This window comes from Salmo salar, chromosome ssa28 (assembly GCF_905237065.1).
Source record: "Salmo salar chromosome ssa28, Ssal_v3.1, whole genome shotgun sequence".
In the NCBI taxonomy this organism is placed as follows: domain Eukaryota; kingdom Metazoa; phylum Chordata; class Actinopteri; order Salmoniformes; family Salmonidae; genus Salmo; species Salmo salar.
Genome location: NC_059469.1, coordinates 22,500,434 through 22,520,614, shown reverse-complemented (window position 1 = coordinate 22,520,614; position 20,181 = coordinate 22,500,434). Strand labels below are relative to the sequence as shown.

Below are 20,181 nucleotides of genomic sequence, written 5' to 3'. Positions count from 1 at the left end.
AGACAGGATTGTGTCGAGGCACAGATCTGGGGAAGAGTACCAAAAAATGTCTGCAGAATTGAAGGTCCCCAAGAACACAGTGGCCTCCATCGTTCTTAAATGGAAGAAGTTTGGAACCATTAAGACTCTTCCTAGAGTTGGCCGCCCAGCCAAACTGATTAATTGGGGGAGAAGGGCCTTAGTCAGGGAGGTGACCATGAACCCGATAGTCTCTCTGACAGAGCTCCATAGTTCCTCTGTGGAGATGGGAGAACCTTCCAGAAGGACAACCATCTCTGCAGCACTCCACCAATCATGCCTTTATGGTAGAGTAGCCAAACGGAAGCCACTCCTCAGTAAAAGGCACATGACAGCCTGCTTGGACTTTGCCAAAAGGCACCTAAAGGACTCTCCGACCATGAGAAACAAGATTCTCTGGTCTGATGAAACCAAGATTGAACTGTTTGGCCTGAATGCCAAGCGTCATGTCTGGAGGAAACCTGGCACCATCCCTACGGTGAAGCATGGTGTTGGCAACATCATGCTGTGGGGGTGTTTGTCAGGATTGAGGGAAAGATGAACGGAGCAAAGTACAGAAAGATCCTTGATGAAAACCTGCTCCAGAGCACTCAGGAACTCCGACTAGGGCGTTAGTTCACCTTCCAACAGGACAACAACCCTAAGCACGCAGCCAAGACAAAGCAGGAGTGGCTTCGGGACAAGTCTCTGAATGTCCTTGAGTGGCCCAGCCAGAGCCCGGACTTGAACCTGATCGAACATCTCTGGAGAGACCTGAAAATAGCTGTGCAGCGACGCTCCCCATCCAACCTGACAGAGCTTGAGAGGATCTGCAGAGAAGAATGGGAGAAACTCCCCAAATAAAGGTGTGCCAAGCTTATCGCGTCATACACAAGACTCAAGGCTGTAATCGCTGCCAAAGGTTACAAAGTACTGAGTAAATGGTTTGAGTACTTATGTAAATGTAATATTTCCTTTTTTTTTTACATTTGCAAACATTTCAAAAAAACATTTTTTGCTATGTTATTATGGGGTATTGTGTGTAGATTGATGAGGGGGGAAAAAACTATTTAATTAATTTTAGAATTGTAACGCCCTGGCCATAGAGAGGGGTTTTTGTTCTTTATTTTGGTTAGGCCAGGGTGCTACATTGGGTGTCGTTCTATGTTCATTTTTCTATGTTGGCTGGTTTCTTTGGATTGGCTGTGTGTGGCTCCCAATCAGGCACAGCTGTAGCTCGTTGTTGCTGATTGGGAGTCACACATAAGTAGCCTGTTTTTCCTTTGGGTTTTGTGGGTGATTGTTTTCTGTTGAGAGTTTTTCCTGACAGGACTGTTTTGCTGTCTTTGGTTTATTTTTGTATAGTGTTCTTCTTTTTTCATTAAATATCAAGATGAACACACATCCTCCGCTGCACCTTGGTTTTATTACTACGACAGCCGTTACAAGAATAAGGGTGTAAGGTAACAAAATGTGGAAAAAGTAAAGGGTTCTGAATACTTTCCAAATGCACTATGTACATTCACATCTTTCTTTGCAGGATGCCCCAAGGTCTGCATTCTTCAGAGACACCCTATCCCTGACTTACACCCCTTCCCTCACCTACACCACAATCACCCCATCTCTTACCTACACCGCCTTGTTCCTCAAACAAGAGACAGACAGGTGGGACGCTCGGAGCAACCGTATCGTTCAGGTTACCAGGGAGATTGCAGACCAGATCTACCACATGGCCCAGTACCTGAGGAGGAAAGGGCCCATACTGGTAATGGCAATCAATCAATATATATATTTTTTTTCACACACTCGATAGGTGCAGTGAAATGTGTGGTTTTACAGGGTCAGCCATAGTAGTAAGGCGCCCCTGGAGCAAATTAGGGTTAAATGCCTTGCTCAATGGCACGTCGACAGATTTATCACCTTGTCGGCTCAGGATACCGGCCCACGGTTACTGGTTACGGTTACTGGCCCACGGGCAAGGTGGTTTAATTTATTTATTTTCATGATTGGATGTAAAAACACCAGGAAATCCGCTCCAAGTGATTTTAATTGAACAAATCTGTTCCCAAGTATTCCCAAACATAATAGAGAGACACAAGATTGTATATAAATGTAATCAAGGTTTGAAATTATTATGTTATAGTGAAATATTATATCTGTTTGGGCTTCTTGCAGTCAATTTGCAGTCTACAAATGATTTGTAACTATGTTCTAACTGCTAGGCCACCTGACACCAATAATCAATCTGTTTATTGTATTTAGTGCAGTCAGGACGAATTCTGAATGCCTGAATATTTGCAATTTATTTGTCCGGATTAAGCGTTTTCTTAAAGGTATATGGACACCCCTTCAAATGAATGGATTCAACAATTTCAGCTATTTCAGCCGCACCGTCATATTTCAGCCGCACCATCATAGGATGCCACCTTTCCAACAAGTCAGTTTTCACATTTCTGCCCTGCTAGAGCTGCCCCAGTCAATTGTGAGTGATGTTATTCTGAAGTGGAAACCTCTAGGAGCAACAGCGGCTCAGCTGCGAAGTGGTAGGCCACATAAGCTCACATAACAGGACTGCCGACTGCTGAAGCACGTTGTTGCAAAAATTGTCTGTCCTCGGTTGCAACACTCACTATCGAGTTCCAAACTGCCTCTGGAAGCAACGTCAGCACAAGAACTGTTTGTCGGCAGCTTCATGAAATGGGTTTCCATGTCAGAGCAGCCGCACACAAGCCTAAGATCACCATGCGCAAAGCCAAGCATTGGCTGGAATGGTGTAAAGCTCGTCGCCATTGGACTCTGGAGCAGTGGAAATGCGTTCTTTGGAGTGATGAATCACACTTCACCATCAGTCAGACTGACGAATCTGGGTTTGGCAGATGCCAGGAGAACGCTACCTGGCCAAATGCATAGTGCCTACTGTGGAGGAGGAATAATGATCCGGGGCTGTTTTTCATGGTTCGGGCTAGGCCCCTTAGTTCCAGTGAAGGGAAATCTTAACGCTGCAGCATACAATGCCATTCTAGATTATTCTGGCTTCCAACTTTGTGGCAACAGTTTGGGGAAGGCCCTTTCCTGTTTCATCATGACAATGCCCCAGTGCACAAAGAGGTCCATACAGAAATGGTTTGTCGAGATTGGTGTGGAAGAACTTGACTGACCTACACTGAGCCCTGACCTCAACCCCATCAAACACCTTTGGGATGAATTGGAACGTCGACTGTGAGCCAGGCCTAATCGCCCAACATCAGTGCCCAACCTCACTAATGCTCTTGTGGCTGAATGGAAGCAAGTCCCTGCAGCAATGTTCCAACATCTAGTGGAAAGGTTTCCCTGAAGAGTGGATGCTGTTATAGCAGCAAAGGAGGGACCAACTCCATATTAATGCCCATGATTTTGGAATGCGGTGTTTGACGAGCAAGTGTCCACATACTTTTGGACATGTAGTGTTGATCTATATATCTATATTACAGAGCAAAGAGATGTTTGTCAGCACAGCAAAAGGCGTGGTCTCGAATTGCCAATACATCACCCACTTTGTGAAGGTCATATCAAACCACTGTCTGGACAAACAGTGTACTGCTGAACTGTCTCTCAGAGTGGAACAGATTCTCACCATCACCAACCAACTCACTATCATCTCCAGGTGAGCGATCAATCATTCAAACCAATCAATTTAATGTATTTATAAAACACCTTTTACACCAACAGATGTATTGCAATATAGACAACTTATGTTGACGTTACCTTCCCAACAAGAAACAGTTTGCCTTATGGAATAGCAGTCAAAATACCTGAATATAACTTGTAGGAGTTCCTCAAGGGTCCATACTTGGTCCCTTCCTATTCTAATTTACATCAATGATCTTTACCTCATTTCCAGTTCTGTATGTTTCATCCTGTTCACTGATAACAATAATGTATTTATATTATACAAACATCCACAGAATCTAATATCCTAAATTAGATCAGAACTAATTCAAGTTACATACATCTATTTCCACAGTGTTAATGCATTGACCCCTGGAAGCAAGTCTTCAGATGAGATCCTTGTGAAGAATGCCCAGAACCTGCTTCAGATAGTTCTGCATGGGGTCAGAGCAGCAGAGACAGCCTGCATCAAGGTAATAACCACTACCGGGAGATGTACAGATTCACTGTGGGAGATGTATACATTCCCTGCCCCATAAATGTATGGATTCCCTGGTAAACCTGTACATTTACAATTGATAGGGAATGTATATATTTCCCGATTTTACACATTTACCATAAGAGATAGCAATCTGCCAAACAGGGATTGAAACAGCCGGAGCCCAACTCAGATGGGGTGGAGGCAGCAGCGCTCTGTTTCCAGTGGAAGAGGAACCTACAAATGCACCGAGCCCAGCAGAACTGTAACTCAGACACGGATGATCTTGGCCTGAGGAGAACCTCCCAGCACAGAGAATCCCCCAGCCTGGCCCCTCCTATACACATACAAAAGCAGGGATTCAAGTGAACGTGTCAAACCCCATGGACTGGACACCAGGAACTACTTGTTGCTACCATGTAAACATATGGATCATGTCCACGGGACACACAACTTTGGGGAAATGTAATGAAATAAGTGTCAGCACTTTGTTCCTATGACAACAGTTTTGTGACCACATTTCATAAAATACTAGATATGTTAGCAAGCACATGATGTGCAATGCATTACACTTCACATAAATGTTTGGCTGTAAAGGCTATTTTGAAAATAATACCAAAAAGTTTAATATCAAGAAATGTGTATTTGAAATATTTTGGACATCAGAGCAATCTTGAGGGAATCGTATTTGTGTCAGAAAAGGATGTTCATATGATAGGTAAGATATACAAAACCTTGCAGAGAGCCTATCCAACTGACAATCTCTGACAAAAAATATATAAACTATTGGAACCAAGACTTAAAAATAACTGCTATTGGTATAAGATTGAGGGAATGTTGGAACATAACTAACAAAATTACAGTTAACAAAAATGTACGCTTAATCCAGTATAAACTAATGTTTTTAATTTATTACACGAGACAAAATTCACAAATTCTACAGCACAATGGCAGAGTCATGTCTTAAGTGTAAAATGAACAATGACTCAATAATCCATGCCTTCTGGCAATGCTAGTCCCAAAGTTATTGGCCGAGTTAGAAAGTTGTCTGTCAGAAGTATTACAATGTAAATGTACTTTTAATCCATCTGTCTGCATATTTCAAGACATGGCATATGAGGGTGCAGTGAGATACCCGATGGGTTGGACAATATTTTTCTCGTCAATTATCTTGAAAAAAACGTATACTTACAAACTGGAAATCAACCAATCCTCCATCGTTAACACAACGGAAAAGTAAAATCCTTTATTATCTAAATGTTGAAAGTGCGTGGGTGATGGAGAGAAACAAAATGATGCAGTTTGAGGCCATTTGGTCTGGCGGAGAGTGTTGCTGGAGATGGGGGTGTGAGAGGGTGGGTCTAGGCAGGGGTGATGTTGTGGATGCTTGTGTCTGTATATTGTTGTTTGCATATGGATGTTATGTATTGAAAAAAAAAAAGGAATATAAGTAATGTACATGTCCTTTGGCTATACATAAATACATCTCACAACATAAAGGAGGATGTCATATATGGAATTTTTTTTAAAGACACTGCTTAAAAAGGCATTTCAACATGATGAGCATCTTTGAGTTTGACTGTTTAGACAATATTTGATCAACCATATTGACATTATAAAACAAAACAAAAATGACATAAACCAGATTACACCATTCATAAAAAAACACTGCATTTATGATACGAAACAAGCCATTTAAAATGTGACCTAATAGCATATAATAAAAATAAGTTCAATTCAGTCAATCTCAAATGTAGCACCATACATAATCACACAAAATGGACCAAATGAAACCCATGTTTTAACCACTTTCAATATTCTTATTTCTTAACCACCATAGTGAGCATGGAACACAAATGTAAAAGTGTCTAAATAATATTAAAATATAAGATGAAAAGGAAAAATAACTGAGATTGTAGGTTTACTTAGTGTTCTGGTATATAGGACTGTATTGTTTTTTTTTTTCAAAGGGTGTAGACCTGGCCGAAAATACTGTACTGTTTCATAAAACAACCATTTTAATACAGTCCCTTAATATTACATATTTTGATATGAAAGTTAAAACCTTAATACTGTCCATATCTTAACTCCCTTTCAAAGACCAATAACATCCCTCTAGACTTAAGATAGTTATACTGTACATAAACCAAGTCTTTGCACAGCCAGCATCTACCCTACTGTCTATGCTGCCATGACTGGTAGCCTTATACTGTATAATAACATGATCAAATGTCTGTGTCTTGAAGCGACAGACAGGGACTCTCTCTATCAATGTACAATACATTTAGTGACACGTGAGTCTATTCTCAACAGATCCTGTAGAACATACAGTTTTATATACAGGTGAAATAAATATGTAAAGCTCAATAATAATGATACATACAAGTTTCTAGTAAATGTACAGAACATACAGTATATTTTACTAGGTTGTCAATATATTTAGAAACATTGCAACACAGGAGTGTTTTTGTATATTTCAAAATAGGAGTATTTACTGACTGAAGGGGGAGGCAGTGGGGTCGAAGGTCTTGAATACGTCTTTCAGCGGCCTATCGTCTTCTGTCTCCTCCTTCTCCTTTGCTTCCTCCATCTTCTCCTCCTCTTCTCCCTTCTCCTCCTCCAGCTCCTTCTCCTCCTGCTGCTTGGCCTCCTTCTCTACCTGTTTGACCTGTCTGGGGTCTGTGTAGGGGGGCCTAATCAGGCCTGCCAGGGCCTGGATGGGTAGGTGGTGGACCGCGGGGGCGGAGGATTTGACTGGGGAGCTGGGGGGCTCTGACCCTGACGTTGTCACTGTAGGAGCAGAGGAGAGGGTAGGAGATGGACGACTTTTGGACCCAGACCCATCCACGGCGCTCTCGGTACCCCCCTTGACATCCTGCGTAGATACAGATCCTCCAGATCGCTGGGTTGGCGAGAGCGAGGATGATGGAGTTTTAGTGTTAGTGTTGTTTTCTCTCTTGGCTGGTAGTTTGAGGATCCCAGTCTTCCTCGGGGGCTCTGTATCGTCCCGCTGGCCCAGCTGCGGTGCCTGGTTTCTGGGGTCATAAAGGCTGATGCCCCCTAGCAGGGTGGAGGTGGTGGGGCTCTCTAACCCACCACCGGAGGAGGACAGACGCCCTGGGGCGTACGGACACAGCTTCTCTGGCTTCTCAGCCTCAGATTTAGATGGAGCTGGCGCCGGGGCTGAAAATGTTAACGTAGTGGTTTTGGAGGAAGAGGTTCCACTAGCACTGCTCCTCTGCAACCTGGGGTCTCCTCCAGCACCACCTCCTCCCCCACCTCCTCTCTCCGTCTCCTTCAGGATAGGAAGCTTAGTGTCCACACTACCTGACCGACCTATCCGGGGGTCCACACCCAGGGCCTTGTGTTGCCTGGGATCCAACAACCTCTCTGTTGACCCCCTGGGCTCCAGTGTCCTGGAGGGGAGCCTGCCTAGTCCAACCCCCACACCCAGTACACCCTCCTTCAGACGGGCAGCGACCAGGCGAGGGTCCATGTGTGGAGGGGTGGTGGAGGTTGTTATGGTGGAGTGGTCAGGGGATAAAGTCCTGGTCCTATTGTTGGTTCGGTTCATCTGTGCATCAGCGATGAGGGGCGGTAGAGGTAGATTGATGGAGTGCTCCTGTTTGGGCACCAGTGAGGGGATGAGATCCTCAGCCGACCAGACCACGGTTGAGGCGTAGGCCGGGCGCTGTAACACAACGTCTACACGGATGTGGCTGAACTGCTGCAGCTGGCAGCGTGGGTCGCGGAGCATCACCCCTAAAAGTTCATTTCATCAACATTTTACAAAATATTGTTATGGACAACAAAGTTTTCTATTCTATTTAATTTCATTCACATGGGAGATGAATTGTATGATGAATACAAATATTAAAAAAATGAAATACTAGGCTAGAAAACAACAGCAGCAGCGTTCAAAAGAAAAATAGGCTTTAAAATATTAGGGTTATACCTGGGCAGGAATCCAACGGGATGAGAGCAGCCCGCTCTCTTAGCTCCCTCTCTCCATCCTCATCCTCCTCTCTGGCTAGAGCCTTATTGTGATGGTGCTGCTGCTGGCGATGGTGGTGGAGCTCTGGTTTGAAGGAGTTGGGTGGCTCCAGGGGCCTCACCTTATTAGATTAGATTCAAACACTTTAATGTCATCAAAGAGATTGATTTTTCAGCATACAAGCTCAATACAAAGTAACAACAGACATGCACCAGCATTAAACAGTAGGCTAGATATCTATACCTTCCTGGGGTCCCTGGCCTGTCTGGGGCCCCCGCTGGAGTCGGGCTCTTTCCTCATGTTGTCTGGTGGTCTCTGGCGGGGGTCTGCTGCCTTCATACGGGGGTCGCTGGGTGGGGCCCGCTCCTTCTGGAGCCTGGGGTCTCCAGGGGCCAACTGGGGGACAGAGGGGTGTTTGATGGACTGTGGCCCCTGCTGGAGCTTCTCATTCTGTTTCTTCAGAGACTTAAGAATGGCCGTGACACAGTTCCCGTCCTCGTCATCACTGGAGTACCAGTTAGTAGAGTCATCTGAAATGTGTAGAGCGGGGATCAACAACAAGATTCAGCCGGGGGCCAATTTTTTCTTGAGTGGATGGTCGGGAGGCCGGAACATAATTACAAATCATTTGTAGACTGCAAGAAGCCCAAACAGATATAATATTTCACTATAACATCATTTCAAACCTTGATTACATTTATATACGATCTTGTGTCTCTCTGTTATGTGTGGGAATACTTGAACAGATTTCTTAAATTAAAATCACTTGTTTATTGTCTTATGTCCATTTATGAAAAAATAAATTAAACAAATATTCGGGAGCCAAATAAAACCCTGGTGTAGAGCATGTAAGTTATGTTCATTACAGTTGGGGAACCCTGGTGTAGAACATGTAAGTTATGTTCATTACAGTTGAGGAACCCTGGTGTAGAGCATGTAAGTTATGTTCATTACAGTTGGGAAACCCTGGTGTAGAACATGTAAGTTATGTTCATGACAGTTGGGGAACCCTGGTGTAGAACATGTAAGTTATGTTCATGACAGTTGAGGAACCCTGGTGTAGAGCATGTTAAGTTATGTTCATTACAGTTGGGGAACCCTGGTGTAGAGCATGTAAGTTATGTTCATGACAGTTGAGGAATCCTGGTGTAGAGCATGTTAAGTTATGTTCATTACAGTTGGGGAACCCTGGTGTAGAGCATGTAAGTTATGTTCATGACAGTTGAGGAACCCTGGTGTAGAACATGTAAGTTATGTTCATGACAGTTGGGGAACCCTGGTGTAGAGCATGTAAGTTATGTTCATGACAGTTGAGGAACCCTGGTGTAGAACATGTAAGTTATGTTCATGACAGTTGGGGAACCCTGGTGTAGAGCATGTAAGTTATGTTCATGACAGTTGGGGAACCCTGGTGTAGAGCATGTAAGTTATGTTCATGACAGTTGGGGAACCCTGGTGTAGAGCATGTAAGTTATGTTCATGACAGTTGAGGAACCCTGGTGTAGAACATGTAAGTTATGTTCATGACAGTTGGGGAACCCTGGTGTAGAGCATGTAAGTTATGTTCATGACAGTTGAGGAACCCTGGTGTAGAACATGTAAGTTATGTTCATGACAGTTGGGGAACCCTGGTGTAGAGCATGTAAGTTATGTTCATGACGATTATACAGTATAAGCATGATTTAACTATTACCAAGCAAGTGCAACCAAGCATACTGTGAAATGTGTACCCTAGTTATTAAATGGTCATGTTTGCTGATGAGTACAAGACTGTTTCAATTTGCTGTAAATAAATAATCCTTCACACTCACCTTTAGGAGTCTTGCCACCTTGTTCCTCAAAACCTTGTTGCTCATTGCCTTGCTGCTGCTGTAGGTGTAGGAGCAGGGCCTTCTGTACTGCAGGGGGTAGGCCCTGCATCTGGGACAGCATTTGGGAGTCAGCGCTCCCCTGCTGTTGGGAGGTGTTCTGACTGAAAGGCATACCCATGTCTAATGGAGAGAGGATGTGGGGAGATATGAGGAGGAATATGCAGAGAATGAGAGGTTTTAATGAATCACCATCTGCTAACACATCGAAAGAACTGAATATAAAAAAAGGAAAGCTATAACACAACAGAATATGTTCATTGCTTGGAGCATTTAGACTGAAAACCCACATACTGTATATTCAAACCTTGACATAACAAATTGATGGCTATTATCTGCATTATCTGCTTATTCCTTACTATAAAATCCATCCATCCATGTATCATTGTAAAACCAACCTCCTTGGCCCATGGCCTGAGCCTGGTTCCTGAAGAAGTTGTTAAAGAACTCTGCAGGGTTTTGGCCCACGGCTCCTATGGTTTGGAACGGCACATTCATGTTCTGAAGCATCTGCATGGGGTCTGGGAACGGAGGGAACGGTGGAGGGGGCCTCTGGAGGTTCAAGTTCATATTGGGGTTCATATTGGGTCGGTGACCCAGGAAGGGTGGTGGCGGACCTGGAGGCAGGAATAAACAGCAAATGAGAGGTTTTAATTAATCAAACTCTACAGATGCATTGAGAGAACCCAATATAATAAGAAGAAAGCTAGTAGATACCTGGAGGTGGTGGCATGGGGAACCCATGGGGTGGTTGGTGTTGGGGGTGCTGTCCAGGGGGGTTCTGCTGTTGCTGCATTGGTGGCCCAGTGTGGGATGGATAGGGAGGAGAGGGACCCCCCATGGAGCCAGGGGGAGACCCCGGAGGGAGGACAGGGGGTGGGCCATTGGGTCCACTCTGCTGCATGTTGTCATCGGGACCCCCTCCACCAAACTCATCACCCTGAAACTGGCCTCCAGCCTGACAGTTGAAGTTGGATCCACTGCAACCCCCAAAAATATGCATTCATTAATTCAGGGGATTTTTTATAACAAATTTAATGGGATAATAAACACAGTGTACAAAACATTACGAACACCTTCCTAATATTGAGTTGCACCCCCCCCTCAGAACAGCCTCAATTTGTCAGGGCATGGACTCTACAAGGTGTCAAAAGCATTCCACAGGGATGCTGACCCATGTTGACTCCAATGCTTCCCACAGTTGTGTCAAGTTGGCTGGATGTCCTTTGGGTGGTGGACCATTCTTGATACACACGGAAAACTGTTGAGCGTTAAAAACCCAGCTGCGTTGCAGATCTTGACACAAACCGGTGTGCCTGGCACCAACTACCATACCCCATTCAAAGGCACTTACATTTTTTGTCTTGCCCATTCACCCTCTGAATGGCACACATACACAACCCATGTCTCAAGGCTTAAAAATCCTTCTTTAACACTGATTGAAGTGGATTTAACAAGTGACATCAATAAGGGATCATAGCTTTCACCAGGATTCTCCTGGTCCGTCTATGCAATGGAAAGAACAGGTGTTCCTAATGTTTTGTGCAATCAAGTGTGTGTGTGTGTGTTTGTATATACACAATACCAGTGAAAAGTTTGGACACACCTACTCAATCAAGGGTTTATCTTATTTTGACTATTTTCTACATTGTAGAATAATAGTGACGACGTCAAAACTATGAAATAACACACATTAAATCATGTAGTAACCAAAAAGGTTCTTGAAATTTCCCGGATTGACTGACCTTCATGTCTTAAAGTAATGATGGACTGTCATTTCTCTTTGCTTATTTGAGCTGTTCATTCCATAATATTCAGTATACAACTCCTACCTTGTCACAACCCAACTGATTGGGTCAAAAGCATTAAGAAGGAAAGAAATTCTACAAATGAACTTTTAACAAGGCACACCTCTTAATTGAAATGCATTCCAGGTGACTACCTCTTCATGAGAGAATGCCAAGCATGTGCAAAGCTGTCAAAAAGACAAAGGGTGGCTACTTTCAAGAATCTCAAATATAAAATATATTTTGATATGTTTAACACTTTTTTGGTTACTACATGATTCCATGTGTTATTTCAGTTTTATTCTACAATGTAGAAGAAAATAAAATAAAAAATTTAACCTGGAATGAGTAGGTGTGTCCAAACTTTTGACTGGTACTGTATATATCACAGAACAGCGCAAACTGGCTCTAACCAGAATAGAAAGAGGAGTGGGAGGTCCCGGTGCACAACTGAGTAAGAGCATGGACGTACACTACCATTCAAAAGTTTGGGGTCACTTAGAAATGTCCTTGTTTTTTTAAAGAAAAGTACATTTTTTGTCCATTAAAATAACATAAAATTGATCAGAAATACTGTGCAGACATTGTTCATGTTGGAAATGAAGAGGCGACTCCAGGATGCTGACCTTCTTACTTGTGTCATGCACAAAGTAGATGTCCTAACCGACTTGCCAAAACTATAGTTTGTTAATAAGAAATTCGTGGAGTGGTTGAAAAATGAGTTTTAATGACTCCAACCTAAGTGTATGTAAACTTCCGACTTCAACTGTATAGCTGACAAATTGTGCAAAAAAACATTTACATTATACTGAAGATTCCATGAGCACATGTCAGGTAAAAGTAAAGGTACCTTTGAGCAATCTTCTGAGCCAGGTCCACTGTAGGTTTCACCACAATCTCAAACAGAGAGGGGATCTTCTTTCCCCCAGAGTTCCCCCCACTGCTTCCCCCCTCCTGTGGGCTGGAGGGCCCAGGACCAGGGTTAGGACCTCCAGACCCAGGACCACCGGGACCCGGTGTGGGCAGCAGCCCCACCCCAGGAGGGGGTTTAGGCAGGGGGGCGATCCCCTGTTTCCTCAGGTCCTCCAACTCCATCTCATCTTCATGGGCGATCTCCTCCTCTGTGTTGATGATCTGAAGACAATGAAGCAAACAATCTGATGCAAAAGCTATACTCTTCACTGTATGGCTGTGGGTAAGGAACTAGTGAACTACTGTTCAGAATTTAGACTTTTGATTGATGGTGCTATTAGATGTTACTATTTTGATCCACACACAACCACTAAGTTGTTAGTGTAATGGTTTTAAGACGCAGACCGTTTAGACCGGGGGTAGGCAACCCTGGTCTTGGAGTGCCGCAGGCACTTCATGTTTTTGATTTAACCAACCTGGAAGACCAGGTGTGTTGAATTTAGGCAATCACTGAACTGACCAATTAGGTCAGTTGGTCTGGCGTGGTGCCTAGTTGGTACAAAATCCTGCAGTACCTGCTGCACTCCAGGAACAGGGTTGTCTAGTCCTGATTTAGACCCACAATATTTCAGTTTGTGGCGTTTATGATTATGATGTTTTTCTTACCTTATCAAGCAGGTCTTTGGTCACATCATTCAAAGGATCATGCGAGAATTTACAGTTGTCTCCCTGATAACACTTGGCTCCAGTATGAAAAAACTTACAGGGATATTCACGTACAGCCACGAGTCAAGGACAAGTAGGGAAGAATAAGTGTATTACAAATAAGTGAATTACAATTGTCTGTTTTTATGTGGTGAAGCCAAAGACACATTTTCACATTGTGTGGACAATAAAGTTTTTCTAATTCTAAAGAATACATCAAAGTTTAAATCTGGGCTCTAGACTCACATATTAGTACACATATTACATTGCATATCAATATAGGACATCACTTATCTCACATACAATAACACACATATTACATAGTATTTTATGAAGAGAATCTCTAGCCTAGTCAATATATGATGGCCATCTACTGACCCAATGAGTCATCATGACTAAACAAATGAGGTCAAATAATTCCTCTCATTTGAAGTTGAGTATGAACCCTCTAGAGTTAAGAGTTATGGTTTCATTCCAGGGTTGGGGTCAATTCCATTTCAATCCAGTCATTTCAGATAGTAAACTTAAATTCCAATTCCAATCCATTGCTTATCAAATAGGAATTGGAATTTCAGTTACCTTCATGAATTAACCTAATAAAAAATAGATTTGGCAATTCCACACAACGACAGAGACGATTCCAGAATATTTGTTGGCGATTCATATTGAAGGATATTGTGCATGTAGATGCAGTTGTCTCCTTTACTACAGTATCCTTGGAGGTAGAATTTACACAGCTCCTTCTTCTTGTCTGGAGTAACCAGCTCGTGTTCAAACTTACACTGGTCCCCCTGAAAGAGGGCGAATATGATGTGTGAGGCAGACAGAGATAGAATACAAGGTTGTTCTTTTTAAAGCAAATCAGCATACCAGCCTAAAAAGTACATTGATTTATTTTGCACTGTCATGATACTAACACAATATAGGCCTAAGCAGTTCATAGATACTTATAACAAGGCTTATAATTATGAGCGCGCCATAATGCATTATACCTGTAGACCTTCGGTAGTGTAACCGAAATTTCTGTTGTTACATTCACCTCAGAGGTGCCGACTTGACTTGCCTTACCTTGATGCAGTCCCTCTAGGAAGAATTTACCTTGATGCAGTCCCTCCAGGAAGTATTTACATTGATGCAGTCTCTCCAGGAAGTATTTACCTTGATACATCGTCCCTCCAGGAAGTATTTACAGATGTATCTCCCGTTGTGTTCCACCGTGTGTTGGTTAATGAACTCCTTGGTCATAATGGGACGCTTCTTCTGAAAACCACCAGGAGGGCCCTTCCCACCTCCCTCCTATGGATAAGACAACCAAAGGGACAACATTGGTCTGAAGCATTCACTGTAAAAAAATATGGATGAAGCCATCAATGACATCACCCTATTGTTTCCTATGAGAATGCTCAGTGGTGCATTTGATGACCAGGAAGTGTAATTATCAGCATGTCGCCAGCTTTCTACAGGGAGAGATTTTTGGAAACATTGCAGTTTGAGCTGCTCTAGGAAGTGATGTTGCAGGCTAGCTCAGTGCTGCCCCCTCTCATGGAATATCTAAACTTGAAGGCCGACTGAGGTACTACAGGCCTCCATTAGCAACTAAATGATCCCTTTGTCTTTGTGTGATTTTTAAGTACCACAAAGATCCCCATTTCGCCATTCACTATAATGGGGCGTCCTGTTTTCTAGAAACAATGCCTGCAGTACCGCAGACGGCCTTTAACTTGAAATCCAAAATGCAAGTGGGCAGTCGTTCTCCCCTGGTCTGAAGGTAACAGGTAGATTCTAACAATACTAGATTTTTATATAGAGAAATTATCTTTGCTCTGACATTTCTTCTATAAAAAAAACACCAGGAGGGCCCTTACTTCCTTCTTATGGACAAGGTCACCAAAGGGACAAAATGGATTGGTTTGAACTCTAAACCAACTGAGGTACATTCTAACAATTCTAGTGCTCTTTCTCAATTAGTCTTTTCTAAATTCCTCTCATCTTCTCTCCTCATCACCTTCTCAAACTGCATTGGAGAAGATCCAAAATCCTTCCCCTCTGACCTTCTTCTCCAATGCTTTTTGAAAAGGAGGTGAGGAGAGAGGATACAAGCAATTGAGGAAAGACATATTGGGAAAGCGCCCGAATTGCAATTTAAGCCATCTTTGTTCTTTACCTGCTTCATCCCCTCTCCGGCCTGCTCGGCCCCCCCCGCCTCGCCCCCGGCCACGCCCCCAGTTCTTGTTGCCCTTCATCTGCTGCATCTGCTTCTTGTTGTTCTTGTTGAGCATGTTTCCCCGCCCCCCTTCCTCCCACTCCACCTCCTCTGCCCCGCCCCCGCTGACCACCAACTGAAAAACACAACAACCATTAAAAGTCAGAACAACAGGATCTAATACATAGATCTTTGTAAAACATTTATGTAAGCTGCAATAAAATAAAAACCACATTTGTCAGAGGTGATATGAAAATCCAAAATGGACACACTTTACAATACTATAGCCACTAGACTGTTAACTTCCGACAAACTTGAATCCCATTCAACAAGACACTTCAACACGAGATCAACACAATTCACACAGGCCATACATACACTGCTGCTGTTGTTGTTTCTGCATGCCCTTCATGCCACCTCTCTTCATCTGGTCCTTGGAACCGCGTCCCCGGCCCAGGCCTTGGCTAGGAGATATAGAGTCTTTCCCCTGCCACATCTCCTCCTCATCATAATCACCCCCCTCTCCCTCATAGTCATACTTGTCTTCGCTGTAGTCGCTGTACTTGTCATAGTCACCACTACCACTCCTGTGTCGGCCTGCTGACCTCTCTGACCTCTGTGGGTTGCCATGGCCACCACTTGATGGATCACACCCATGCTGGGGGAGAGTCAGTCAGAAGAGATGGTAATGTTGTTATTGAAAAGGCATTGTATATGGTAAAAATGCTTGTTTATGCATGCCTATAGGCCCTGCGATAGACTAGTGTCCTGTCCAGGGGGTGTACTTGTAAATCACAAGCTGCCTACTGATAGGCTCCTGCCCTATGGGCTGTTCTGGCTCGGACAAGGCTTACTTACTTACTTATACATGCCTATAAATACTTTAAATATATGTAACAAAAATATAAACGCAACATGTAATCATTTCAAACATTTTACTCAGTTATAGTTGAAATCAGACAACTGAAATAAACTCATTAGGCCCTAATCTATGGATTTCATATGACCAACCACTGGGGAGCCAGGCCCAGCCAATCAGAATGAGTTTTTCCAAACAAAAGTTCCACCCTTCAATGATTATGTTTATAAATTCTTAAAAAATGTATATAATTGTTCTAAATGCTTATGAATTGTAATACATATAAATGTTACCAAACAATGAAATATTTACCTGAGCTGACTGGCCATCATAGTCACCACCACGGTGTGACCTGTCTTGGTTCTTCTTGTTCTTGGGCCGGTCTCTCTCTGGTCTCTCCAGGGAGGACTCATAGCTGTCAGAACTGGAGCTACTGGAGGGGGAGTGATGCTGGGAGAGAGGAGAGCAATACTTAGGATGGTATTATGACTTCATTCACATTTTCTGTCTCCCACTGAAATCAACAAATGACGTAAACAAAAGTTTGAGTTGTAAGTGCTTATCTCAACTGAATCGGGTCCATAGAGAAAAACTAATTAAGTAGAAAATATCTAAATAAATCGATTCGTAGGTCTAAAGGTCAATTAAGTCAAATCAAAACCTGAAGGTCTACAAAATCAAAAGCAGTTTCACATGCAGAGTTGAAGGATTTTGCAGACCGATCATATTTCTGATTGTATTTTTTGGAGGACTGTACTTAAACGTTGCCAGGTGTTGATTTCATGATTCTGGTCTTACTTTCCGACTGTCGCGTCTCCTTCTCTTTGACCTCCTCTTCTCTCTCGTTTTTTTGTATCTTTTTCTGGAGTGCCTGTGTGTCTTGTCTTCTTTCTCTATGTCTTTTTCCTTTTCTTTCTCATTTTCCTTTACTTTCTCTTCCTTTTCTTCATTCACTTCTTTGACTTCTTCTTTGCTCTCCTCTTCAATCCCAATCCCTTCATCATCTATTTCTCCATCTTCCAATTCACCATCCTCTCTTTAAACAGAACATAACATGTCATTATCAATTTAGACAATCAAAAAGTGGACAGGAAACCAAATAGGCCATTTTCAATCTCAATAAACTGCTGTGTCAAAATCAACTTTTCTATCAAACTGAAATTAAATTTTTAGAGATATTGAAGAAGAAATTTCTTGAATGAACTTCAGTGTTCTACAGAATTAGAAACAACTGTGTTTTTGTCAATAGAAATATCCACTTTTAGAAATATCCACTTTTGAAATATCCACTTTTGTATTTTTGTGACAATCCCATCAACCCTGTAGCACCCTATTCTATGGGCCAGATACACATATGAACCATTTGTGATTTTAACATTGACGTAAACAAATGTTGCGATTTTGACATGTAGGTTAACAAATGTTGTGATTTTAACATTCCGGTAAACAAATGCTGTGACTTTGACATGTAGGTAAATAAATGTTGAGATTTTAACATTCTGGTAAACAAATGTGATTTTAACATTTCAATTCAACTAAAGAGGTGGGGTGAGTTTGACAGCGCAAACTTGATGTGTTCAGGCAAAATGTGATAATTCACACAGCTCATGTACTGTAAGTCAGGGCATAAATGTATTCTCGGGGTAAAGGTACAGTAGTGGAACCAGGGATCTATGTAATTAACATGTACTAAGCTGCAATTTAATATCAAACAGCTTGTGCTGATAAAGCAATAGTTACGGGATATGAATGACCTGGTTGGGGCATGTAATAGCTTTCTTTGTGGAAGATGTGCATGCTGGATGTTTTGCAATGGGGAAAGGTGACAATATATGAACTGCTACATGTTCATGTAATGACCGTAGAGTTCAGATTGGTTGGTGGTGGGCCTTGGTATAAAGTGGATGCATTTCAATAGATGGGAAACACTGCCAATTGAAATAAACAACACATACATTCCTGTTGATAAATATCATGCTTATTCATGCATATCTCCACCAATAATTCTGTTACTTGTTGATGTGAAACCAGAAAATCACACAGGTCATTCCATACCAGGTGCATCACCCATATTTTTCAAGCGAGGTCCTAAATATGCCAATTGACTGACTACCTGTACTGATTTGGTTACTATTCCGGTTTGAGCATTTCTACTGAAATCAAGTGAAACTTTTTTTTTTTTTGATCAGAAGTGGCCATTTCTTTGTATATATCATATATAATGTAGTTCCCACAAACTTAAAACTAATGCTGCATTAAAAGCATCCTTTTTTCCCAGTGGTGCAAGCTAAACATCTAATAACACTGGCAAATAGATCAAATTAAAGTGGCTTCTAATGATTGTGAGAGGGTGTGGGAGTTATCGACATCATCAACTGACACAGTCATTCAACACTGGCATTACAGCACAGCAGAGGCAGATTCTCATTAAATCCTCTCAGCAATTTGTGTGGTGTTCGATAGGGGGTGGTAAAGAGGCGCATCATGACTGGGGCGGGGCTAAGGCTATTACATCATCTACATTTACATAACCCCCTACAGAATGCAACAATATGATATGACCATGATAACTAACCAAACCCATCCCATATCCTCACTCAGTCAATGATACAGTGGAACATTGATGCGATGTCGCTATGCTTCCAAATGGGTGTTTCGTGATGGGAATTCTGTTTTGGACAGCGGGATAATGTTACTAGTACCTCGCTATAACGCATGCATGAAATAATCATATGTGAAAAGGCCCGACTTCAACAACGAAGCGTTGTCTGAGTCATTCGAATACAAATTCGGCTCACAACACAACAGTAACACAAGCATGTTGTTGAGACGCACAGATGAGTGGGTAAAGAAGATATAATTCCAGACAGATAAGAATGTTACTCGACCTTTCCTCCTCTGCAAGCTCAGAGTCTGTCATGTTTTTGTCAAGAACAACAACGGGGGTTGGGGGACTGGAGACCAGGCTCACAGAAGCCATGGACGGTAGGTGGAAACAACGGTTGGAAATGCCTTTGCCTTTCTCCTTTCGAAACAAGACTGAGTTGTTGTAGGCTATTCAGTCTGAGGCCGTTGGTGTTGGGTTGTGTCGTGAGAAATGCTGGTAGATTTCATGGAGACTGGAAAAAACTCACGGTAACCGTTACAAGTCTCAAACAGAGACAGGCAACAGACATTCTTTCTCCTCTCTCATTTCAATGACGTATTAACCCAGCAAGCACAGCTTGATACCCCGCTTTGTTATTATCATCCCGCCGGTTGACTGCTGCCATGGTATCGAGATATTGGAGACGGAGGGAGAAACACACAGATTTGTAACAATTTTCGTTGATTTCAGCATCTTCATCGTCATAGGACATTGCGCCCGAAACATGTTCTCAAAATGGCTTCTCGGAAACCGAAGAACATCCTATTTTTTCTAGTGTATTCTTCCACGTATAATGTCCTATCAGAGACAAGGCACAACACAACTCTACAAAGTAATTGGTCCAAATATTGTTGCGGGATCTTTTGCTATACCCATTGGCCTAAAAATGTGTCATTTTTTTTTTGCACCTGGTGCAAGAATAAAGGGTATAAGGCTCACTAGAGAAGTTAACTATGTTGTTGTCAGCGGACTGATTTGTAAAATTGACATTCTTGTTTTGACCCTTTCTGTATTTCTCACAGATCATAATCTTTCGCCTTAGAAATTGTATGGAATAACATCTATCACGACCTTTATGCTGTT

At 42.6% G+C, this 20,181-nt stretch overlaps 2 protein-coding genes across 2 annotated transcripts; one reads left to right on the top strand and one right to left on the bottom strand.

Moving 5' to 3' along the window:
• Nucleotides 1-1,418: 1,418 nt before the first annotated feature.
• Nucleotides 1,419-5,570, top strand: LOC106589730 (vinculin). Its single transcript, XM_045710109.1, has 5 exons — nt 1,419-1,460; nt 1,538-1,762; nt 3,468-3,640; nt 4,001-4,118; nt 4,289-5,570. The coding sequence occupies exons 2-5, from the start codon at nt 1,727-1,729 to the stop codon at nt 4,490-4,492; spliced, it is 531 nt and encodes a 176-aa protein (XP_045566065.1). The 5' UTR covers nt 1,419-1,460; nt 1,538-1,726; the 3' UTR covers nt 4,493-5,570.
• On the bottom strand, nt 5,339-19,863 carry zc3h6 (zinc finger CCCH-type containing 6). The gene is made up of 15 exons (XM_045709985.1): nt 19,340-19,863; nt 17,250-17,487; nt 16,764-16,901; nt 15,971-16,250; nt 15,562-15,728; nt 14,548-14,685; nt 14,066-14,180; nt 13,351-13,460; nt 12,623-12,906; nt 10,703-10,965; nt 10,384-10,602; nt 9,929-10,108; nt 8,361-8,647; nt 8,079-8,238; nt 5,339-7,885 (listed from the first exon to the last, which is right to left on the bottom strand). Exons 1-15 carry the CDS (start codon nt 19,429-19,431, stop codon nt 6,615-6,617), a joined length of 3,942 nt encoding a protein of 1,313 aa, XP_045565941.1. The 5' UTR covers nt 19,432-19,863; the 3' UTR covers nt 5,339-6,614.
• Nucleotides 19,864-20,181: the final 318 nt, after the last annotated feature.